Source organism: Rhipicephalus microplus, unplaced genomic scaffold, assembly GCF_043290135.1.
Source record: "Rhipicephalus microplus isolate Deutch F79 unplaced genomic scaffold, USDA_Rmic scaffold_15, whole genome shotgun sequence".
Classification (NCBI taxonomy): domain Eukaryota; kingdom Metazoa; phylum Arthropoda; class Arachnida; order Ixodida; family Ixodidae; genus Rhipicephalus; species Rhipicephalus microplus.
Window position 1 is genome coordinate 13,965,891 of NW_027464588.1, and position 19,323 is coordinate 13,985,213.

Genomic DNA, 19,323 nt, shown 5'->3' on the forward strand with positions numbered 1-19,323 from the left:
CCACGGCAAGACGCACGCTCGTGATTCACACACACGAAACTACTGCTGAATCCTCCTCGGTGGTGGCTTCCTCCGCATTGTTCTTGTGCTCTCTTATGACCCATTGCTTCTTGTTAGTGTTGCATATTTAGTTGCCTCATTCGTGTCTCGGACTCCCTGGCGCTTTCCTCGCACCCCTTGTCTTCGACAAGCAGCCCGGGCACCTTCGGAAGCTGCCCCGTCGCAGTGATCTAGCGGATAAGGTTTTCGGCTGCTGACCCGCAGGTCACGGGATCGAATCCTGGCTGCGGCAGCTGCATTTTCGAAAATGCTGTATGCCCGTGTGCTGATTTCGGTGCACGTTAAAGAACCCCAGGTGGTTGAAATTTTCAGTCCTCCACTGTTGCCGCTCTCAAAATCGTTTGGTGGTTTTTGGACTATAATCCCCCATATCAACCAAATTACCCTTTGGAAGATGCCAGATGTGACACCTAGCTGAAGGCACGTGTCGCGTCTGCCACCTTCCAGATAAGTCACCCTGGCTTGTCCTAGATAAGTCACCCTGGCTTGCTTTTTTTCAGTCCCACCACTTTGTTTTTCTTCCTCCTGCGCTCTCTCACAAAGGTGCCATGTTCATTTTGTTCTTCGGCCGGGCCACTTTCGTCGACGCTGCCAGCCTCTTTCTCACTGCTCGTTCCATTCTCTTCCTTCTCCTCCTCTTTCTTACCTCTATCCTTCCCGTTGTCTTCCTTCAAATCCGGATCCAAATGTGCAGCTTTCTAGCCGCTGATGTCTGCATTCTGCGTGGTCTCACTTTCCTTTTGCCCGACGTTGTTTTCAGCTGTACCTTCCCAGTTTTAAGTGCTGCTGTCGCCTCCTGTATTCTCATCTCCATTCTCTTCAACAACCACCAATTTTAGTAGTACCGAGACAACTCGAGCTCTTCACCTACTTGAAGTCATCCCGTTCACTCATTTCCATGCATTTCATGCCACTCATGTTCGCTACACTCTCATCATCCCCTGACCCTGCCTCATAGCTGATATTCTTTATGTCAGTGGCCTCATGCAGGTTCGAAAACCAAGTTTTGGTAGGCATGGAATCCCTCTTCGCAGTGCTGCTGTATCTGACGTCATATGACGATGCCTCATCGGTTGTGGCCCGCTAGTTAAGACCCCTCTAGCCTCGAGCGATGTGTTGGTCCCTGTGTTGAGCCGTGAATGCCTCTAGCAGTCGTGCACACTCGAGATGTGTCTGTCACAAAAAGATCACACTGTGCGCCGGTGTGGGAACTCCAAGCCCTGCCTGCCCACTGTTTCACAGGCTTCGAGTTCCATCGCGCCTCTCCCACAGGGACGCAACTTTACCGTGCCGTCTGCGGTTAGAAGTAGCTTTCACGAAAGCGTACATACCCCTGTGGCACATACCCGCTCTAGAGCGGGTATGTGCCACAGGGGATGCAAGATGGGAGATGGCGGTACTTAAAGTGTTCACTAAATAGACAGACGGACAAACAGACTAGCAGACGGACGTACGGACAGGTGGACGCATGAACAGACAAACAGACAGATGGATGGACAGACTCGCAGACGGATGCATGGATGGATGCACGGATGGTCGCGCAGACGAATGGAAGCAAGAACGGACAGACTGAAGCACGGATGGGCTGACGGACGCTTCACCCCACTCATCATCATTCACTCCGTGGATATGCTGAAATTTTTTTTTTGCATAGGAATGGCAGATGCGTCCAGGTGTGACTCGTGCGATAGTGGTGAGTCAACAGAACATCAACTGTGTTCCTGTGATTGTTTTGTGTGTGAACGCAATGTGCTGCATAAAACGCTGAACAACTTGATGATAGACCTTTTTCCAAACGGCAGATCCTCGGATCATAGCTCTACACGTCGCAGGCCAGCAAAGCGAAGCGGGCGTTGCTAGGTTTTTTAATGTCAACTGAAGTAAATGAGTGCTTGTGAGCGTGCAATGGACAGGCGCACATGTACTCACATGGAAGGCATGGTTCAACAACATGGAAGAGCTCACCAGCTGGGACGTCTGTGAGATGAAGTTGCGCGAGTTATTCGGTCAATCTGTCGGGTGCAAGCAGGCCGCTAAGAAAGAACTTGGTAACTGTGTCCAGACATCCACGGAGTCTTACCTGGCCTATATTCAAGATGTCTTGACCCTCTGCCGTAAGGCTGATACCACCATGACCGAAGCCGACAAGGTTGCGCACCTACTCAAGGGCATCGCTGATGAGGCCTTTAGCCTCCTTGTATTTAAAGGCTGTTCGACAGTTCAAGACGTCATTAAAGAGTGCCGACGCTTTCAAGAGGCTAAAAGCCGTCGCATTGCCCACCACTTCACCCGTCTTCCTAACACCACTGCAACGTCAACTTGTGAGGACCTCAGTTTTGAGTCCCAGCCCAATCTACCCTCTGCTGACATTACGGGGGTCGCTCGACGTGAAATCGAAGCGATGTCACCAGCACCCTTCAGGGTCCCGACGCCGAACGATCCTCAGCCCACCATATCCCTCATACAGAGCGTTGTGCGCCAAGAATCAGCAAACACGGGCCTTCAAACGATTTGTTCTGTGCACCGACCTGATGTCCATTCACCTACCTTGAACACCCGTCAGCACTACCGGCATCCCGCTCCACGTATCCAAGATCCAAACGCATAAGGACGCCTGACGACAGGCCAATTTGCTTCTGGTGCGAACGAGTGGGACACATTTCGCGTCTTTGCCGAAGCACGTGGACCTTGTCCTCGTGCACTAGCCCAAACTTCACGAACTTCGATGCATTAGCCCGCCCTTCTAGCCAAGAACCACCCTGCCGTGATGACTCAGCCCATTACGACATGACTGCCACGACCAATGCCCAATACAGCCGCTTGCCTTCACTGCGATGTAGATTCTCGCGGTCTCCTCCGCTGCCACCCCGCTCCCCATCCCCGTCCTTCGCCTGAGGGTTTCCTTCGTAACACTAACTGGTGCAGCTCCTGGAGGTGACGCTGCTGCTACGACTTGCCCTACAATTCCTCTGTTGACCCTCTCGACCAACTAGAACTTGATTGATGTAAAAGTGGATGGTTTATCTGTTAAAGTTTTAGTCGACACTGGCACCCAAATTTCTCTTATGAGCTCGCACTTCGTGACCGCTTAAAGAAAGTCTTGACTCCAGCCCCTTCACGCTGTGTTCGTGTTGCTGACGGCAGTGCAGCTGCCGTCGTTGGTGTCTGCACAGCACACATTACTATAGCCGGCCATCAAACCTCCGTCCTCTTCACTGTTCTCACCAACTGCACCAATGGTGTTATCTTTGGTCTAGACTTTTTGCCCGCCCATTCGGCCCTCATTGACTGTTCAGCTAGCTCGTTGCAACTTGACCTGCCCTGTACGACTGATACGCCCAGTCCGCCCCGAATTCGTCTCTGCTCTGCTGAACATGTCCATTTGTCACCGCAAACAGTTACGTGCATTGCTGTAACAGCGACGCCACCTGTACCTGATGGAGGCTACGTGCTCACGCCCATTGCATCCGTCCTTCTGACTCGCAGTGTTACTTTTTCGCACACTATTATTCCGTTACTGAAAAACCGTGCTTGCATTCCTTCGCTGAACTTTGCTCTGTGTCCGCAAGTGCTTCCGTGTCTAATAGCTCTCGCCACGCTGACACCCTCTGAGGATTTCACCATCTCAGCTTTGTACCCCAATAATGTGCATCGCCCCAACTGCACGCAAGTCTGTTCTTCGACAGAGTCCATCTTCTAATGTGAAAAAAATGATCGCGGTGGACCTTTTGCGGCATCAAACTGACGCGTTCCATCATGTCCTGGAATCGTACTTTGATGCATTAGACTTCTGTGACCGTCCGCTAGGTCAAACCAGCATTGTGAAGCACCGCATGAACACCGATGAATCTCGGATGCAAGCACCGATGCATCTCCGGTACATCGACGGCCGTACCGCATTTCTCCTGTGGAGCATCAGGTCATTCAAATGGAAGTCGACAAGATGCTCGCGAAAGACATAGTTGAGCCATCTTCTAGTCAACGGGCTTCCCCTGTTGTTCTTGTAAAGAAAAAGGAAAACAGTTGGCGATTCTGTGTCGACTACCGACATCTGAACCGGACCGCTAAAAAAGATGCCTACCCGCTACCGCGCATTGACGACGCCCTGGATTGCCTTCATGGCGCTAAGTATTTTTTTCCATCGACCTTCGCTCGGGGTACTGGCAAATTGCTGTCGACGACATGGACCGCGAGAAGACTGCTTTTGTGACCCCTGGTGGTCTTTACCAGTTTAAGGTCATGCCGTTCAGATTATGCAATGCTCCAGCTACCTTCGAACAAATCATGGACACTGAATGATGGAAACAGTGGTCAATTTGCTTATGTTACCTCGATGACATCATTGTATTTTTCCCGACCTTCGAAACACACCTCGACCGCCTTTTGTCCATTCTTTCTGTTTTTCGTAACACAGGACTGCAACTGAACTCATCGTAGTGCCACTTCAGATGCCAGCAAATAACCATCTTGGGCCATCTTGTCGACTCTGGCGTATGCCCTGATCCTGATAAAGTTCGAGCTGTGCAAAACTTCTTTGTACCAACCAGCACTAAGGAAGTCCGCAGTACAATTTTGCGCGCATGCCAGGACCTCTTACGGACTTGTTGAAAAAAGATGTTCCACTCTCTTGGGGCGCTGCGCAGGCTTCGGCGTTCTCTAATCTCATCGCGTTGCTCACAACACCATCTATTCCAACCCATTTTGACATGTCTGCCCCAACTGAAGTCTGCATTGATGCCAGCGGCCACGGAATCGGTGCCGTTTTGGTCCAGCATCGAAGTGGCTGCACCAGCGTTATCGCATATACCAGCCGTCTGCTCTCTGCGGCCGAGCGGAACTACTTGATTACTGAAAGGGAATGCCTTTCTCTAGTTTGGGCGGTTGGCAATATTCGGCCCTACTTACATAGTCGCCGTTTCACCTTCGCAACTGATCATTACGGTCTCTGCTGGCTCTCGTCATTAAAGGATCCCACAGGGAGTCTTGGTTGCTGGGCACTACGGCTCCAAGAATACGACTACTCAGTGTCTTACAAATCTGGTCGTTTACACCTTGACGCTGACTGCTTGTCCCGCCATTCAGTGGGCCCCCCTGAGACTTGAAATGATAGATGAAGGGCCGCCATGTGTGCTTTCTCTCTCTCTCTGCTTTCATCAACATGCGTGATGAACAGCGCCGAGATACCGTCTTGCGTGACATTATTGAGAAGCGCAGCTCTCCGACGCCCCATCCGTCTACTGGACTGTTTGTGCTTAAAGGCACCTTGTACAGCTACAATGTCAACACAAATGAGTGCGAACTGCTCCTCGTAGTGCCTTCCCACCTACGTTCGAGTGTTATTGCCCAGCTCCATGACACCTCCACCGCCGGTCACCTTGTTGTCTCCGAGACTTACGACCACGTTCATCGCCGATCTTACTGGCCGAGGCTTTATCGCTCTGTCCGCCGCTATTTTGTCGCATGCGACCAGTGCCAACGTCAAAAAAAAAATCCCTTACGAGTCCTGCCGGACTTCTTCTTCCTGTTGACCCCTTCTTTCCTGTTGACCTTGACCTTGTGGGGATCTGAGGCACGCCCGCGACCATTTCGCGGGCATTCCGCCGCACGACCACACCCTCTTGCTCTGGTAACGGGGCGTGGCGATAGATGGCACCACGTCCGGGCGCGGCACGTAGTACGTGTGCGCTGAGGGAGCTCTCTCTCCTCCGTGGTCGGCGCTGGGTAAGCACGTGTTTTCTTCGTCCGCGTCCCCTTTGGGAATCGCCGGACTATAGCCTGCCTGGGGTGGCCTTTGGCACCTCGGCAGGCGTGTTTACTTGAGTGCTAGCTTCGGTACCGTACGCTAAGCCCACCACAGCGGTGCCTAGTGCTTTAAGTGGTCGTACCACACCGAGCCACACTTGCTGCAGGCCTACGCGTACGAGGTTTGCCCTAACACTCGCGACCAGGCCCAGTGGCCATCGTGAGAGTGCGCAGCATAGCCGCGAGGGACCTTTTCCCGGCCGGCGTGTTTAAGCTCGCCATTGCTAGCTGCGACGTGCTCGCGGTTTCCTCTTTTTGTGAACGTCCGTGTTTGGGTGTTTGCTCCCCGCGTCCCGGGAGCGGACGTTGTACTCTTGTTTGGGGTGCCGCCAATGGCAATGAAGTGTCGTGTATTTATGTATTGGAACACTGTCTGTTTTGCCGCGCCGCGCTAAACGCCTTATTAGTTGAGCGCTAATAAGGCGTAGTGCAGCTGGCACGCGTCGTCCCAGTTGCACTGACTGACACGGCGGCCAGGTGGCATCGGCTTTCCGGCCACCGAGCAGCAACCCTCGATGAGTTCCGCGCGGCCTTCCTGCACGAATTCTTACTCGCTGACTACAAGAGTAGGATGCGGCGCGAGCTCGAGCTCTGCACGCAAGGGCCTACTGAGTCGCTTCAGGAGTATGTACGCGCGATGGAAGACCTTTTTTTCTATCGCTGAGCCCAGAGCCTCGAACGAGGAGCCCGTCGAACGGGTGATCAGGTAGGCGCACCCGACTTTTTTGGCATACCTGCGCAGCAGTCGCTTTCGTGATTTGGAGGAATTGGCCGTCGAGGCAAAGCGCATTCAAGGCGACGTTCTCGCCGCGCATGCCTATCGCCCGACACCGCCAGCCAGCGAGGCCATTGAACCGCGCTGCACGTGGGGAGGAGCCATGACCCTTCCTCAGAGGCAACAGCCCACCGGAGCTGCCTTTGCGGCTACCGTTACAGGTGGGCGCACGTGGGAAATAAGCGATCTAGCTTTAGATCCCCACACGTACGAGAGGCGTGCAGCCGGTGCTGCATCGCAACTCGACGTGCGCGAGCAGGGACGAAATCTGACCCAGCGCATCACCGGTGGTGACGGTCGTCAGAGCGGTTCCTTTGATCACGCGGCGAACCGATCCCTGCAGCTCGAAGCTGCTCCGTCTAGGGAAAGGGGCCGCGATGGAGTGCGCTGGTTCTGCTGCCGTCAACGAGGGCACATAGTGAGGGAGTGCTCCGCGTTTGTGTCTCCTGTGAGGCAGGGAAATGGGAGCGCGGGCCGTTCTTGAAGGCACGAGTGGCCGAACCCTTGCTTCTCCCCTCTGCGTACCTGGCAAGCAGTCTTGCTGGTGCACACGCGCCGTTTATTTCGGTCACCATTGTTGGTCGCGAATTCTCGGCAATGCTGGACACGGGCCTTTGGCGCACAGGTGTTGTCCCACTTGCACAAGCGCTCGGTGCGCTTGCGGGAGAGCCGAACGACATTCACCCTCGCGAGAGGCGTGGCCCAGTCGGCGGGAGCCGCGAGGTTGACTGTCAGATGGGGAGGCCGAATGAGACGCGGGCATTTCGTTCATCTTCCAGGGCTCAGTGTTCCTGTGATTCTCGGTCGGGACTTTCTCCTAAAAGCCGGTATCGTAGTGGACATTGCGAATGGAGGCTATCGCGACGTACCTTTTTCCGAGCTAAAGCCGTTCATCAGCCCACCGGCGCTTTCTGTTGCCTTTGCAGTTTAAGCGTCGAAACCGTGTCACGTGCAAACTTCGGGGGCAGGCCCCTGCGCTATGCATTCGTCGGCTCAAAGTCCCCTATCGGGATCGAGCGGTGTACACGAAGAGGCTCCGCATCCTTTGATCGCCTGTGCAACTCAATTGGATGATACACAGAAGCCTCGTCTGGCGGCATTTGTTACGCGAATACGATGAGCTCTTCACCGATCAACCAGACTGTACCGATTTGGTGAGCCATTCGATCGAAACTGGCGATGCACTTCGTTTGAAGTGTAATCCCAGGCCCGTCAGCCAGGCCAAAAGGCAGGTAATTGATGGCTTGCTGGACGAGATGCTCTCAGCTGGCATTGTTCGCCGTTCGTCCAGCGCCTGGGCGTCTCCAATTGTGTTAGGGCCTAAGAAAGATGGCACTCATCGCCTGTGCGTAGACTACCGCCGTCTGAACGGAGTGACTCGTAAGGATGCCTATCCGCTCCCCACGATTAGCTCCATCGTAGGAAACCTCGGCACTGCGCGGTATTTTACATTAGATGCCTCCAAAGGTTACCTACCGGTTCGGATGGATGAGCGTGACCGGTGCAAGACCGCATTCACGTCCCACAGAGGGTTATTTGAGTTCACTCGTATGCTCTTTGGTCTTTGAAATGCTCCTGTGACTTTTCAGAGACTCATGGACCACGTCCTCGGGGAAGCAAAGTGGTCTTACTGCATGTGCTATCTCGACGACATCGTGATTTATTCACGAACATTCGAAGAGCACTTGGCCCGCATTGCCAATGTGCTCGAAAGGGTGAGAGCTGCCGGGATGACGTTAAATTCCGCAAAGGCCCAGCTAGCGCAAACCCGAGTTCAGTTACTTGGCTTCACGCTGAGCGAAGGCTCCGTTGAGCCAGGTCGGGAGAAACTTCGAGCAATCCCCGATTTCCTTGCGCCCAAGGACGTACGCGGCCTGCGCCGCTTTCTCGGAATGGCCAATTTTTACCGGTCGTTCATTCCGTCCTGTGCCCGAGTGCAGGCGCCCTTGACCAAGCTCTTGGGTAAGTCAGCTGAGTGGCGATGGGGACCTGAGCAACAAGAGGCGTTTTGCCGTCTGTCTAGCGCCATTGCGGAGACGGCGCAGCTCAAGCTTCCTGACCTGACCAGACCATTTGTGTCCAGATTGACGCAAGCGATCTGGGATTAGAAGCAGTTCTCCTACAGGAATATAATGGTGTGTTGCAGCCGTTGGCCTCTGCCAGCCGCTCGTTGATACCCGCGGAAAGGAATTATTCCGTGACCAAGAGGGAGTGTCTCGCCATCGTGTTTGCACTGCGGAAGTTTGATGTCTACCTTGATGGGACAAAATTTGTGGTGCAAACAGATCACAGCGCGCTTAGCTGGCTGATGTGGCTCCGTGAGCCTGCAGGCAGGCTAGCGCGCCGGGCTCTCCTAATACAGCATTATGATTTTTCAGTGCAGTATCGGAAGAAAAGCACTAACGTGGTAGCTGACGTGCTATCTCGTGCCCCAGTGTCTACCAGGAGGATGGATCCCGGTGCGACAACCGGTAGCGGTGCCTTTGTGCAAGCGAGCGGCGCGGGCGAAACTGCAGCGGAGGCATTGAGTGGAGAAAAGTTTGAGTGAGCCGACGAGCAAACCCTTTCCACGGGCCAGACAAGCAGCGCGCTGCGAAACGGGCGAGAGGGGGAGCGAAAGGGAAGTGAACCCATGACGCCAATGCGAGCAAAGGCGATGGCTGAAGTCCTTAGTGGGAACGATACCAGGCTTCCCTTTGGGAGAATGGAAATCGCTTTCAGCAGACGAGAACTACTGAAGGCCCAGCAAGATGATCCGTTTTATCGAGAGTTGAGCAACGGTCTCACGGAGACGGAGCGCCGAGACGCTGCTGGTAGTGCGGTGGGCGCAGAGGGACGGGAACCGACGTGTGTCGCTGGGTCCCCTGCGGATACATACTCGCTGGACCATGATGGACTCCTGCTGAAATACATAGCCACCGATGAGGAGTCAGTGGACCCGTTTAAGGTGGTTGTGCCCAAAAGTCGGAGAGGCGCACTGTTGCGAGGGTCTCTCATTGAGCCCATGGCCGGTCACCTGAGTGGCTCTAAAGTTTTTGCGAAACTGAGCAAGGTTGTGACTTGGCTTGGCATGAAGCGTGACATTTTTTGCTATTGCCGTTCCTGCCACGTCTGTCAAGCGGTGAAATCAAGGGTTGGCAAGCCGCCCGGCTTAATAAAACAGATTGTCAGTGAGCGTCCGTGGCAAGTAGCCACCTGCGATCTAATGGGGTCGTTCCCCAGGAGTAAGCAGGGGTTCATACATCTGATGGTAGTCGTTGATCATTTTTCCAAATGGGTGGAGTTATTTCCGCTGCGGAAAGTGACAGCGCGAGCGGTGCTAGAGAGGCTGCAGGAAGTGTTTTGTCGGTTCGGCTTTCCGAAAAGATTGATCATGGACAATGCGTTGTATTTCACCGCTCGGGTGTTTGGTGATACGTGCCGTTCCCTAGGAATAGATCACTGCACCACTTCGCCCTACCATTCCCAGTCCAATTTGACGGAGCGAACCAATCGTACGCTCAAACCGATGTTGGCGGCCTTTGCCGAAAGTCAAAAGGACTGGGCAGACCATTTGAGTGAACTCGCGTTTGCAATCCGAACCTTTGAGAGTCGCTCTACTGGTTTCTCTCCCGCCTTCCTTAATTTCGGAACGATGTTGGCAAACTCGGTGACCAGTGTCATGCATTGCCAGCTCAGGGACGAGGAAGAACCGGCAGACTGTTCTGCTTACGTTTCAACACTTCGGGACAGGCTTTATCGAGCTCTCAGTAGAGCGAGGCAGAATTTGGTGTGGGCCAGGGCTGAGCAAAAGACCCAGTACGACCGAAAACGTCGCCACCTTTCATTTAAGGTAGGTGACCTCGTCCTGAAGGGCAACCACGGTCTTAGCGACGCAAGCAAGGGTTTCTCAGCTTCGCTCGCTCCAAAGTGGCTTGGTTCATACCGAGTGGAGAAGGCTTGGACTCCACTCGCGTACTTGCTGAAAGACCCGCTTTCGGGAAAACTCAGCCGTGCCCACATCGCAGACCTGAAAGCCTTTGCGCTGAGGTCTGAAGAGCCTGTGCCAGCGCCCAGTGGCTCTTCGCGCAAGCAACGGTGCACACCCGGTGCGGCGGACCGCATTCAAACCACGCACCGGTATAATCTGAGGAAGTGGTCACCTGAGTGATTTCGCGCCGGACGGCGGGCTTATTTCCACAACCCAAAGCCCCGATTTTTACTGTCTAGTCTCAGTTAGCGAACTTCTTTACGGCCAGTGCTTGCAAGGAAGTCGTCTCCGCCCAGTTGCTGCTGCTGATTTTCATTTGAGTGTTCTTGTTTACTTGATGTTTTTTTCCGTGTTTTTTTATTCTCCTCGCTGGAGGAGGGGATCGTGAATTGGTGCTTTAGCATGGGGAGAGGGACAAAGGGCACTCTGCGCCTTCCTTTGCGGGGCGCATTTGGACAGACCTGACTATCGGTGGTGTGTGTGGGTGTGTACGTGTGTGTGGCGACAACAACTTAAGAAGTCACCGACCCCTACACCACCTTGGACTCTGGAGGTGTTCGGAGACCTGCGGTCGTTAGGCAGCCCAGTTGCGCCCTGCTCCCGACCGTCGCTGATAAGCTCTGCTAGCCTTTTTTATCACGGCTCCTGCAAGAGGCCAGCTGTCGCAGACGCTGTGCACGACTCCACCGACGCCACAGGATGCCTCGCAGCCAGTGGATTTGGCGACCATGATTCTAGCCGAAGGGCCGGCTGTCGCAGCGAGGTTCATTCAAACCTCGACCGAGGCGGCGTTTGTCGGACTCGCAGGGCTGTCGTCAACATCGACGAGATGAAGGTGAGCCCGTTCCTCGCATGAGGGCCTCAACCAGAACTCTCGCCTTGCGCTCTCGCATTCACGCTGTCACCCAGTCAAACATTACGTGACGCTTCCCCTCCGAGCCGTGGACGCGCTCTTGCGTGAGCATCATGAACTCCCGTTACCCCTCTTCCGTGGCGCCATTGTATTTCTCAAGTGTATTCTTGTGTTCTTTTTTTTTCTTCAGCAGCGGTCGCAGAGCGAGGCTGAGACTAGCTGTTGCCCATTGCATGACTTCTTTGCATGCAGGGGCGATGACCGGCTGCCTTTGCAGACTGGTATATCGGGTGAATTAAGGAGAGGAGGATGTGGGGATCTGAGGCGCGCCCGCGACAATTTCATGGGCATTCCGCCACATGGCCTTTTTGCTTTTCTGCTCTGGTAACAGCGCGTGCCGATAGATGGCACCACTTGCGGGCGCGGCACGTGTTACGTGCGCGTCGAAGTAGCTGTCTCTCCTCCGTGGTCGGCACCGGATAAACACGTGTTTCCTTCGTCCGCGTTCCCTTTGGGAATCGCCGTACTGTAGCCTGCCTGGGGTGGCCTTTGGCACGTCGGCAGGTGTGTTTACTTGGGTACTAGCTTCGATACCGTACGCTAAGCCCACAGCGGTGCCTAGTGCTTGAAGTGGTCGTACCACACCGAGCCCCACTTGCCATAGGCCCACGCGTATGAGGTTTGCCCTAACACTCGCGACCAGGCCCAGTGGCCATCGTGAGAGTGCGCAGCATAGTTACGAGGGACCTTTTCCCGACCGGCGTGTGGAAGCTCGCCATTGCCAGCTGCGATGTGCTCGCGGTTTCCCCTTATAGTGAACGTCCGCACGCGGGTGCCTTTGCTCTCCGTGTCCCGGGAGCGGACGTTGTACTGTTGCTCGGGGTGCCGCCAAGGGCAATAAAATGTCAGTGTGTTTCTGTACCCTGTCTGTTTGCCGCGGTGTGCTACACGCGAGTTGGTGACGGAGTCGCAGCCCTGTGGCTCGCTAAGCGTGAACCCGCGGTGATCATCCGCTACGGTGAGTAGCGGGGTCACCATAAGTTTCTAAGGATAAAGCAGACAGAATTATATTGGACTAGCTCAAGAGCAGAGGTTGGTACAACGGTGGACTGGTACCAAAAGTAATGCAGCATATTTGTGTTTACTTTCTACTAAAGTTTTGTGAAAAAGTTTTAAAGGGACAGGGGTTAGCATTACTAATGATTTCGTTAATGTTAACAGACTAAGTAAAAGTGCTAGTTACACCCAGGTAGTGATGGGATGGTATGAGCTCGAGAGCGGAGTTGTCAAGCAGATAAGCAGTGGAGAAAGGTGTTCGGGAAATGTTCAAGACTTTCCATTCAGTAGTGTTTAGGGTGTGGCTGTACTAATAGAGTAGCATTATAAAGCACTGCATCATGTAGAATACTTCTGGAGGTGAAAAGGACACGTGCGATAGACGGGGTGGATCTTGAAATCGAGCGAACTTGGTATGCTCTGTTTCTGATGCCATGTGCAGGGGACCACATGCGTGAAACCTCAGAAGCTTCGACGGCTGGTATAGAGGCAAAAATGCACACGCCTATGAGGTGAGTTTTCAAAGCCATTTTTTTACAGTTCGACGGAATACTTTAGTCTTTACAGTGATGTAGAATAAAATATACTTGGTTCTGTGCTGAGAGTGATGAAAACTGGCATAGTATACTGCTGAATGCTTTAATCAGTAGTTCTGAACTCCGAAGTAGTAAACTGCATTAGACCTCTTAGAGGTGTCTGTAATATAATTTGTGTTCGCATGGTTAGTGTGTGTGTACATGCACTAACCAGTCATGTAAAATCAATGTAAAAAGTCTGTTAGGAGATGACTGTGAGCTGTGTCGTTTGATTAAGCTATTCTTGTGTGAACGTTTTCTTTGTAAGAATAAAAATGAAATTATTGTGAGTCATTTCACTTTGCGAAGCTGGCTTGTCATGCAGCAAGGTGGTCACATGGTGGAGGCCAGACTGGTATGAAAGGCTAGGTTGCGAACGTGCCCAATAAAGTTAAAACCACTGTGACAAGTCTACTATGACACATCAACGATGACTTTGCCGTGGTTATGAATACACTCAAACCTCGATATAATGAACCCAGATATAATGAAATATCATTTATAACGAAGCAAATGAAAAATTGTCTTACAGTAAAGTGTTTACAATATATACCTTTATAACGAACTTTCGAATATAGTGAGCTTTTTTATGCAAGATTCAACTTCATTATAATGCTGTTTGAATGTAGGCTTCATTGCAACGCGTAACATACGAAAGCCAGCTTACAAAAATAAAGGCTATGCCCATCCTTTTAAAGTAGCCTTCGCCTGTTAACACAAACGCTTACTGGGAAGAAATGGCTTCCGGACAATATTGCCACGTTCCATTTCCCACGTTTTGTTGTCATTCCAAAACACTGCACAATTCTCAGCGCAAACCGCGCCTGCAGTTTTCCGAAAGCTTTCAGACTGTAGTAGATCATTTCGATAAGATCATGCCCACCCTGCGAACTGTACAGATTATTCTGGAACCTACGCCACCGCCAGCGATAACGCTAGAACATTCGACGGCAAGAGTATAAATGCCGACGCGCTTCGCCGCTTGTCAGTAGTTGATCGACGGCCGACGATCTGTTCGCTGCTGTCAGTCCAAGACTGCTACTGTAATTGGGCTTTCCGTTTACCGGGCACAGGTTCGCCCAAATCAACAGTTAAATTCCAACACAGTCTCCTGTCTTCGGCCACGTCACGACCCCGTGACAATATAACCCCTTCAGCAATGGTGTGTGCAGCTGTACACGTCAACTACGCGAGCACATTGCGCACCGCGTGTTTCCCCCGCAGGGGCGCCTGCGCAGGTATGCGTTTGGTGTGTAGCGACACCACGGACCCGAGCTAACGGGGGAGTTTTGACTCCCTCCCACGCCTAGCCGTGCGTGGCTTTGCCGTGTCCGGGGAAAAGGGGATCCTGGGGGTTGAGCTGACGCTGGGTGATTGGACCTTTAAGGCCCCCCGGCAGAGGCAACACACCTCTTTGGCCCCGGCTTCACGTAGACGGCACCCCTGGGCTGACCCACCCAGGGGAAATCGGTAGTCGCCTTTTCCTGTCTCTCTCTCTCCCCTGATCTTTGTCTTTTTATCTCTTTCAATCTTTCCTGTCATCTGCTCACTTCTGTTCACTTCCATCCTTCAGGCGGCAAGGGTTAATCATGTGTAGTTACCCAACCTTGGGTAGTTATGATGTTACGGGGAATAAAGTATACACTGGTGAACAAATGTGTACTGGCGAATATATTGGCGAGCTAATGCATACGACGTTGCTGCACTCCGAGCACGTTCCCGTTCAGCACTTCGTCGTCGTCATCCTCAGGCATCTACTTCGCCCGTGACATTACCCGCCGGCGGCAGAAGCACCGTCCCGGTGCGATCAATTCTCGAGGCGTGAGAAGTATGGCTTAAGCCGTGACACGTGCACTATATCGGTGGGGACTGAAGCTGGTACTGACGTGTTATGGAGTGGAGATATCTCATAGGTCACGCTGGTGACCTTGCGTATGACGCGGTAGGGGCCAACGTAACGGGACATTAGTTTTTCGCTGAGACCAACACGACGTGATGGTAACCACAGCAAGACGAGTGACCCCGGAGAGTACTGCACGTCGCGGTGCCGGCGATCGTAAGCACTCTTTTGGTTAAGCTGCGAGGCACATAAACGATCCCGGGCGACTTGGCGGGCGATGTCAGCTCGGGCCAGGGCATCACGAGCATAAGCAGTCGATGAGGGGGCGTCATATTGGAGCATGGTGTCCATGGGCAAAGGCGGGTCATAACCGAACAGTAGGTAAAAAGGGGAAAATCCAGCTGTATCATGACGTGAACTGTTGTATGCGAAAGTAATGAAGGGTAAGTGAATGTCCCAATCTTTGTGAGCCTTGGAGACGTACATCGCTAACATATTCGTCAAGGTACGGTTGATGCGTTCCGTGAGGCCGTTGGTTTGCGGATGGTACGCTGTAGTGAAGTTGTGGTGGGTAGAGCAGGATCGCAGGAGCTCGTCGACTACTTTAGATAGAAAACAGCTGCCGCGGTCGGTGATCAACTGACGAGGAGCACCATGACGCAGAATGATGTCATGAAGAAGGAAATCTGCTACATCAGTAGCGCAGCTGGTGGGGAGGGCGCGTGTAACGGCATACCGCGTTGCGTAGTCGGTAGCAATAGCAATCCACTTATTACCGGTGGCCGACACGGGAAAGGGTCCTAGAAGATCGAGGCCGACTCGGAAAAATGGTTCATCTGGTACTTCAATGGGCTGGAGGGTACCAGCAGGTCTTAGAGCAGGTGTCTTGCGGCGCTGGCAGAGGTCGCATGCCGCAACGTACTGTCGCACAGAACGGTAGAGGCCAGGCCAAAAGAATCGGCGGCGAACGCGGTCATACGTGCGTGACACCCCTAGGTGTCCAGCGGAGGGGGCATCATGGAGCTGGGCCAATACGTCTGGGCGAAGATGCGCAGGAACAACGAGTAAAAGCTCAGCACCATCAGGGCGGGTGTTGTAGCGGTGCAAGATGTCGTTGTGAAGAACGAACAGTTGTAAGGAGTGGTCAGGGTGGGGAGAGTGCAGACCATTGATAATAGCACGCAAAGAGGGGTCGCGGTGTTGTTCAGCAGCTATGTCGGTGAAGTCGGTAATTGAAAGAACGAGGGCCTCTTGCTCATCTTCCCTCGTGTCAGGGGGATCGACTGGGTAACGGGACAAGCAGTCGGCATCCTTGTGAAGTTGTCCGGATTTATAGGATACGGAAAAAGTGTACTCTTGTAAGCGCAGCGCCCAGCGACCAAGGCGTCCCGTAGGGTCCTTGAGTGAGGAGAGCCAGCAAAGCGCATGGTGGTCCGTAATAACTGAGAATGGTCGGCCATACAGGTACGGTCGGAATTTCGCAATGGCCCAGACGAGAGCTAAGCACTCGCGTTCTGTGATGGAATAATTTTGTTCCGAGCGCGACAACAGTCGGCTTGCATACGCGACGACGCGGTGCATGCCTTGTTGCCGCTGCGCGAGCACTGCGCCTATGCCGTGGCCACTGGCGTCAGTACGAAGCTCCGTGGCGGCAGATGGGTCGAAGTGTGCTAGGACTGGTGGATTGGTGAGAATGTCAACCAGCGACGAGAAGGCGTTTGCTTGCTCTTGGCCCCAGGTGAATGCGACATCCTTTTTGAGGAGGCAGGTTAGAGGACGGGCTACTTCAGCAAACTTCTCGACAAAACGACGGAAATAGGAGCACAGTCCCAGAAAACTTCGGGCGTCCTTGGCTGAGCGGGGTGTGGGGAAGTCGCGAACTGCTCGGACTTTCGCAGGGTCTGGTTGAACGCCCGCAGCGTTAACAAGATGGCCGAGTACGCAGATTTGGCGTTGCCCAAAGCGGCATTTGGACGAGTTAAGTTGCAAGTTGGCACGTCGAAAAACATCAAGCACTGCGGACAGACGGGTAAGATGGTCGTCGAAAGTAGTCGAAAAAACAATAACGTCGTCAAGATAGCAGAGGCAGATGGTCCACTTCATGCCTCGAAGGAGAGAGTCCATCATGCGCTCAAATGTCGCGGGGGCATTGCATAATCCAAAAGGCATCATCTTGAACTGATAAAGTCCATCAGGAGTAACGAAGGCCGTCTTCTCTCTGTCTTTGTCGTCCACAGCTATCTGCCAGTAGCCTGAGCGAAGGTCTATTGAAGAGAAATATTTGGCACCGTGCAAGCAATCGAGTGCATCATCTATGCGCGGTAGGGGATAGACATCTTTCTTGGTAATATGGTTGAGATGGCGGTAATCAACACAGAATCTCCAGCTATTGTCCTTCTTTTTAACAAGTACAACGGGTGAGGACCAGGGACTAGATGAGGGTTCGATTATGCCCTTATCAAGCATTTTATCGACTTCTCGCTGTATAATAGCACGCTCCGGGGCTGACACACGGTAGGGTCGTCGGCGAATGGGTAGAGCGTCACCGGTGTCGATGCGATGGGTTACCACAGATGTCTGGCCCAAATTACGGTCGCCGAAGTCAAAGATGTCCTGATAAGAAGCAAGCACACGGCAGAAAGCAGAGACTTGTTCAGAGGTGAGCTTGTCAGATAGCATTGGCTTGAAAAGGTCAGAACAGGAACGTGACGAGAACGACGTTGATGAAAAATCGGGTGGCGAATCGGTGGTTAGAGCGGAAACTGTGTGGTCGGCCAGTGGTGTAAGATGCGCAAGTGACATGCCGCGAGGAATAACTTGCGCTGAGAGGCCGAAATTGAGGACGGGAAACGAAGTTCGGTTGTCCTTAACGGTAACCACCGTGTTGGGGAGTGCAACATTGCGTGCCATGGCGACGTCAGAAATTGGGGCAGCAACATAATCACCATCGGGTACTGCAGGATATGGCGAGAGTTGGACTTGGACTGCGGCTTGCGGCGGAAGTCTAAGGAAATCGACAGAGCGTAGACGAGGTGGGCTGGTAGAGACGGTCTCCGAAAAGGATGGTAGTTCGAGCCGAAGAAGACCTTTGGAACAGTCAATGAGCGCAGCGTGTGAAGTCAGAAAGTCGAGTCCAAGAATGAGGTCATGAGGGCAATTTTCCAGTACAGCGAACAGAACTGAAGTTTGATGCTCAGAAATTGTTAATCGCGCAGTGCACATTCCAAGCACAGCAGGAGTACTCCCATCCGCTGTACGAACGGTAGGTGCAATCGCAGGCGTCAGAACTTTTTGGAGGCGGCGGCGGAGGTCTGAGCTCATCACAGATATTTGTGCACCGGTATCAATAAGAGCAGTTATAGGTAAACCATCAACGAGAATTGTAAGGAGGTTGCACCGCTGGTCGGGAGTAATCAGAGGATTTGCAGTCCAAGTCGTGTATGCAGCGTCACCTCCGGGGGCTGCACCGGCTAGTTTTCCGAGCGACGGTCGTAGGGAGACCGAGAACGGCGGGGTTGGGGCGAGCGGGACTGACGACGCACGGGCGATGGCGAGCGGCTGGTCCGACGTTCTGGATTATGCTCTGCACCTGTCTCAGCACGGTAGGACGGGGCATAAGGTGCACGTTCAGAGCGAGGCCGCCAATCATAGAAGCTCGGTCGAGGTGATGAGGTCCACCGGCTGCGGCAATGGCGAGCGATGTGTCCTATCCGATGGCACGTGAAACATATAGGCCGATCATCATGAGTGCGCCATTCAGCTGGGTTTCGTCGTGGCGCGAACGTGCGGTTCGGAGTGGCAGCCGCAACGACTGGAGCCGAGCTGGAAGTAGCAGGGGCATTTTGATGAGGTGGCGAAATGCCCATATTCGCGATCTCTTGGCGAACCACGGCCTGAATCATTGAAACAGCACCGAGGTTGTGTCCTGGCGCGCTGACGCTAGACATAGCGGGAGCCATAGCCTCGAGTTCCCGACGGACTATTCTGGTGACGTTTTCTGGCGCTGGTGGTTGATGTAGTGTGGGCAACTCTTCGCAAGAGGACGTAGCCGCCGTGTTGGGAAGGCGGTCAAATCGGTGAACTATGCGCCTACTTTTTGCCTGTTCGAAGCGACGACATGCTTCGATGACCGACTCCACCGTCGAGCAGTCCTTGCACAGGAGAAAATTGAAGGCGTCATCCGCAATTCCTTTCAGGATGTGTCCGACTTTGTCCTCGTCGAGCATGTCCTTGTCGACCTTGCGGCACAAAGCCAACACGTCCTGGATGTACGCGATGTACGGCTCTGTGGATGTCTGGGCACGAGTGGCAAGCTCTTTCTTTGCGGCCACTTGACGTCCGATGGGTTTCCCAAATAAATAGCGCAATTTCTGCTTACAGACGTCCCAGCTA

At 53.3% G+C, this 19,323-nt stretch overlaps 1 protein-coding gene across 7 annotated transcripts in view; it reads left to right on the plus strand.

The window, feature by feature from the left end:
• Positions 1-19,323, plus strand: part of LOC119185596 (uncharacterized) — a 96,623-nt gene that overhangs the window by 31,729 nt on the left and 45,571 nt on the right. For all 7 annotated transcript variants that reach the window (XM_075883168.1, XM_075883169.1, XM_075883171.1 and 4 more), the window contains one exon: positions 12,959-13,028. In XM_075883168.1, coding sequence (XP_075739283.1) covers positions 12,959-13,028 — 70 coding nt within the window. The remainder of the gene's footprint in view (positions 1-12,958; positions 13,029-19,323) is intronic.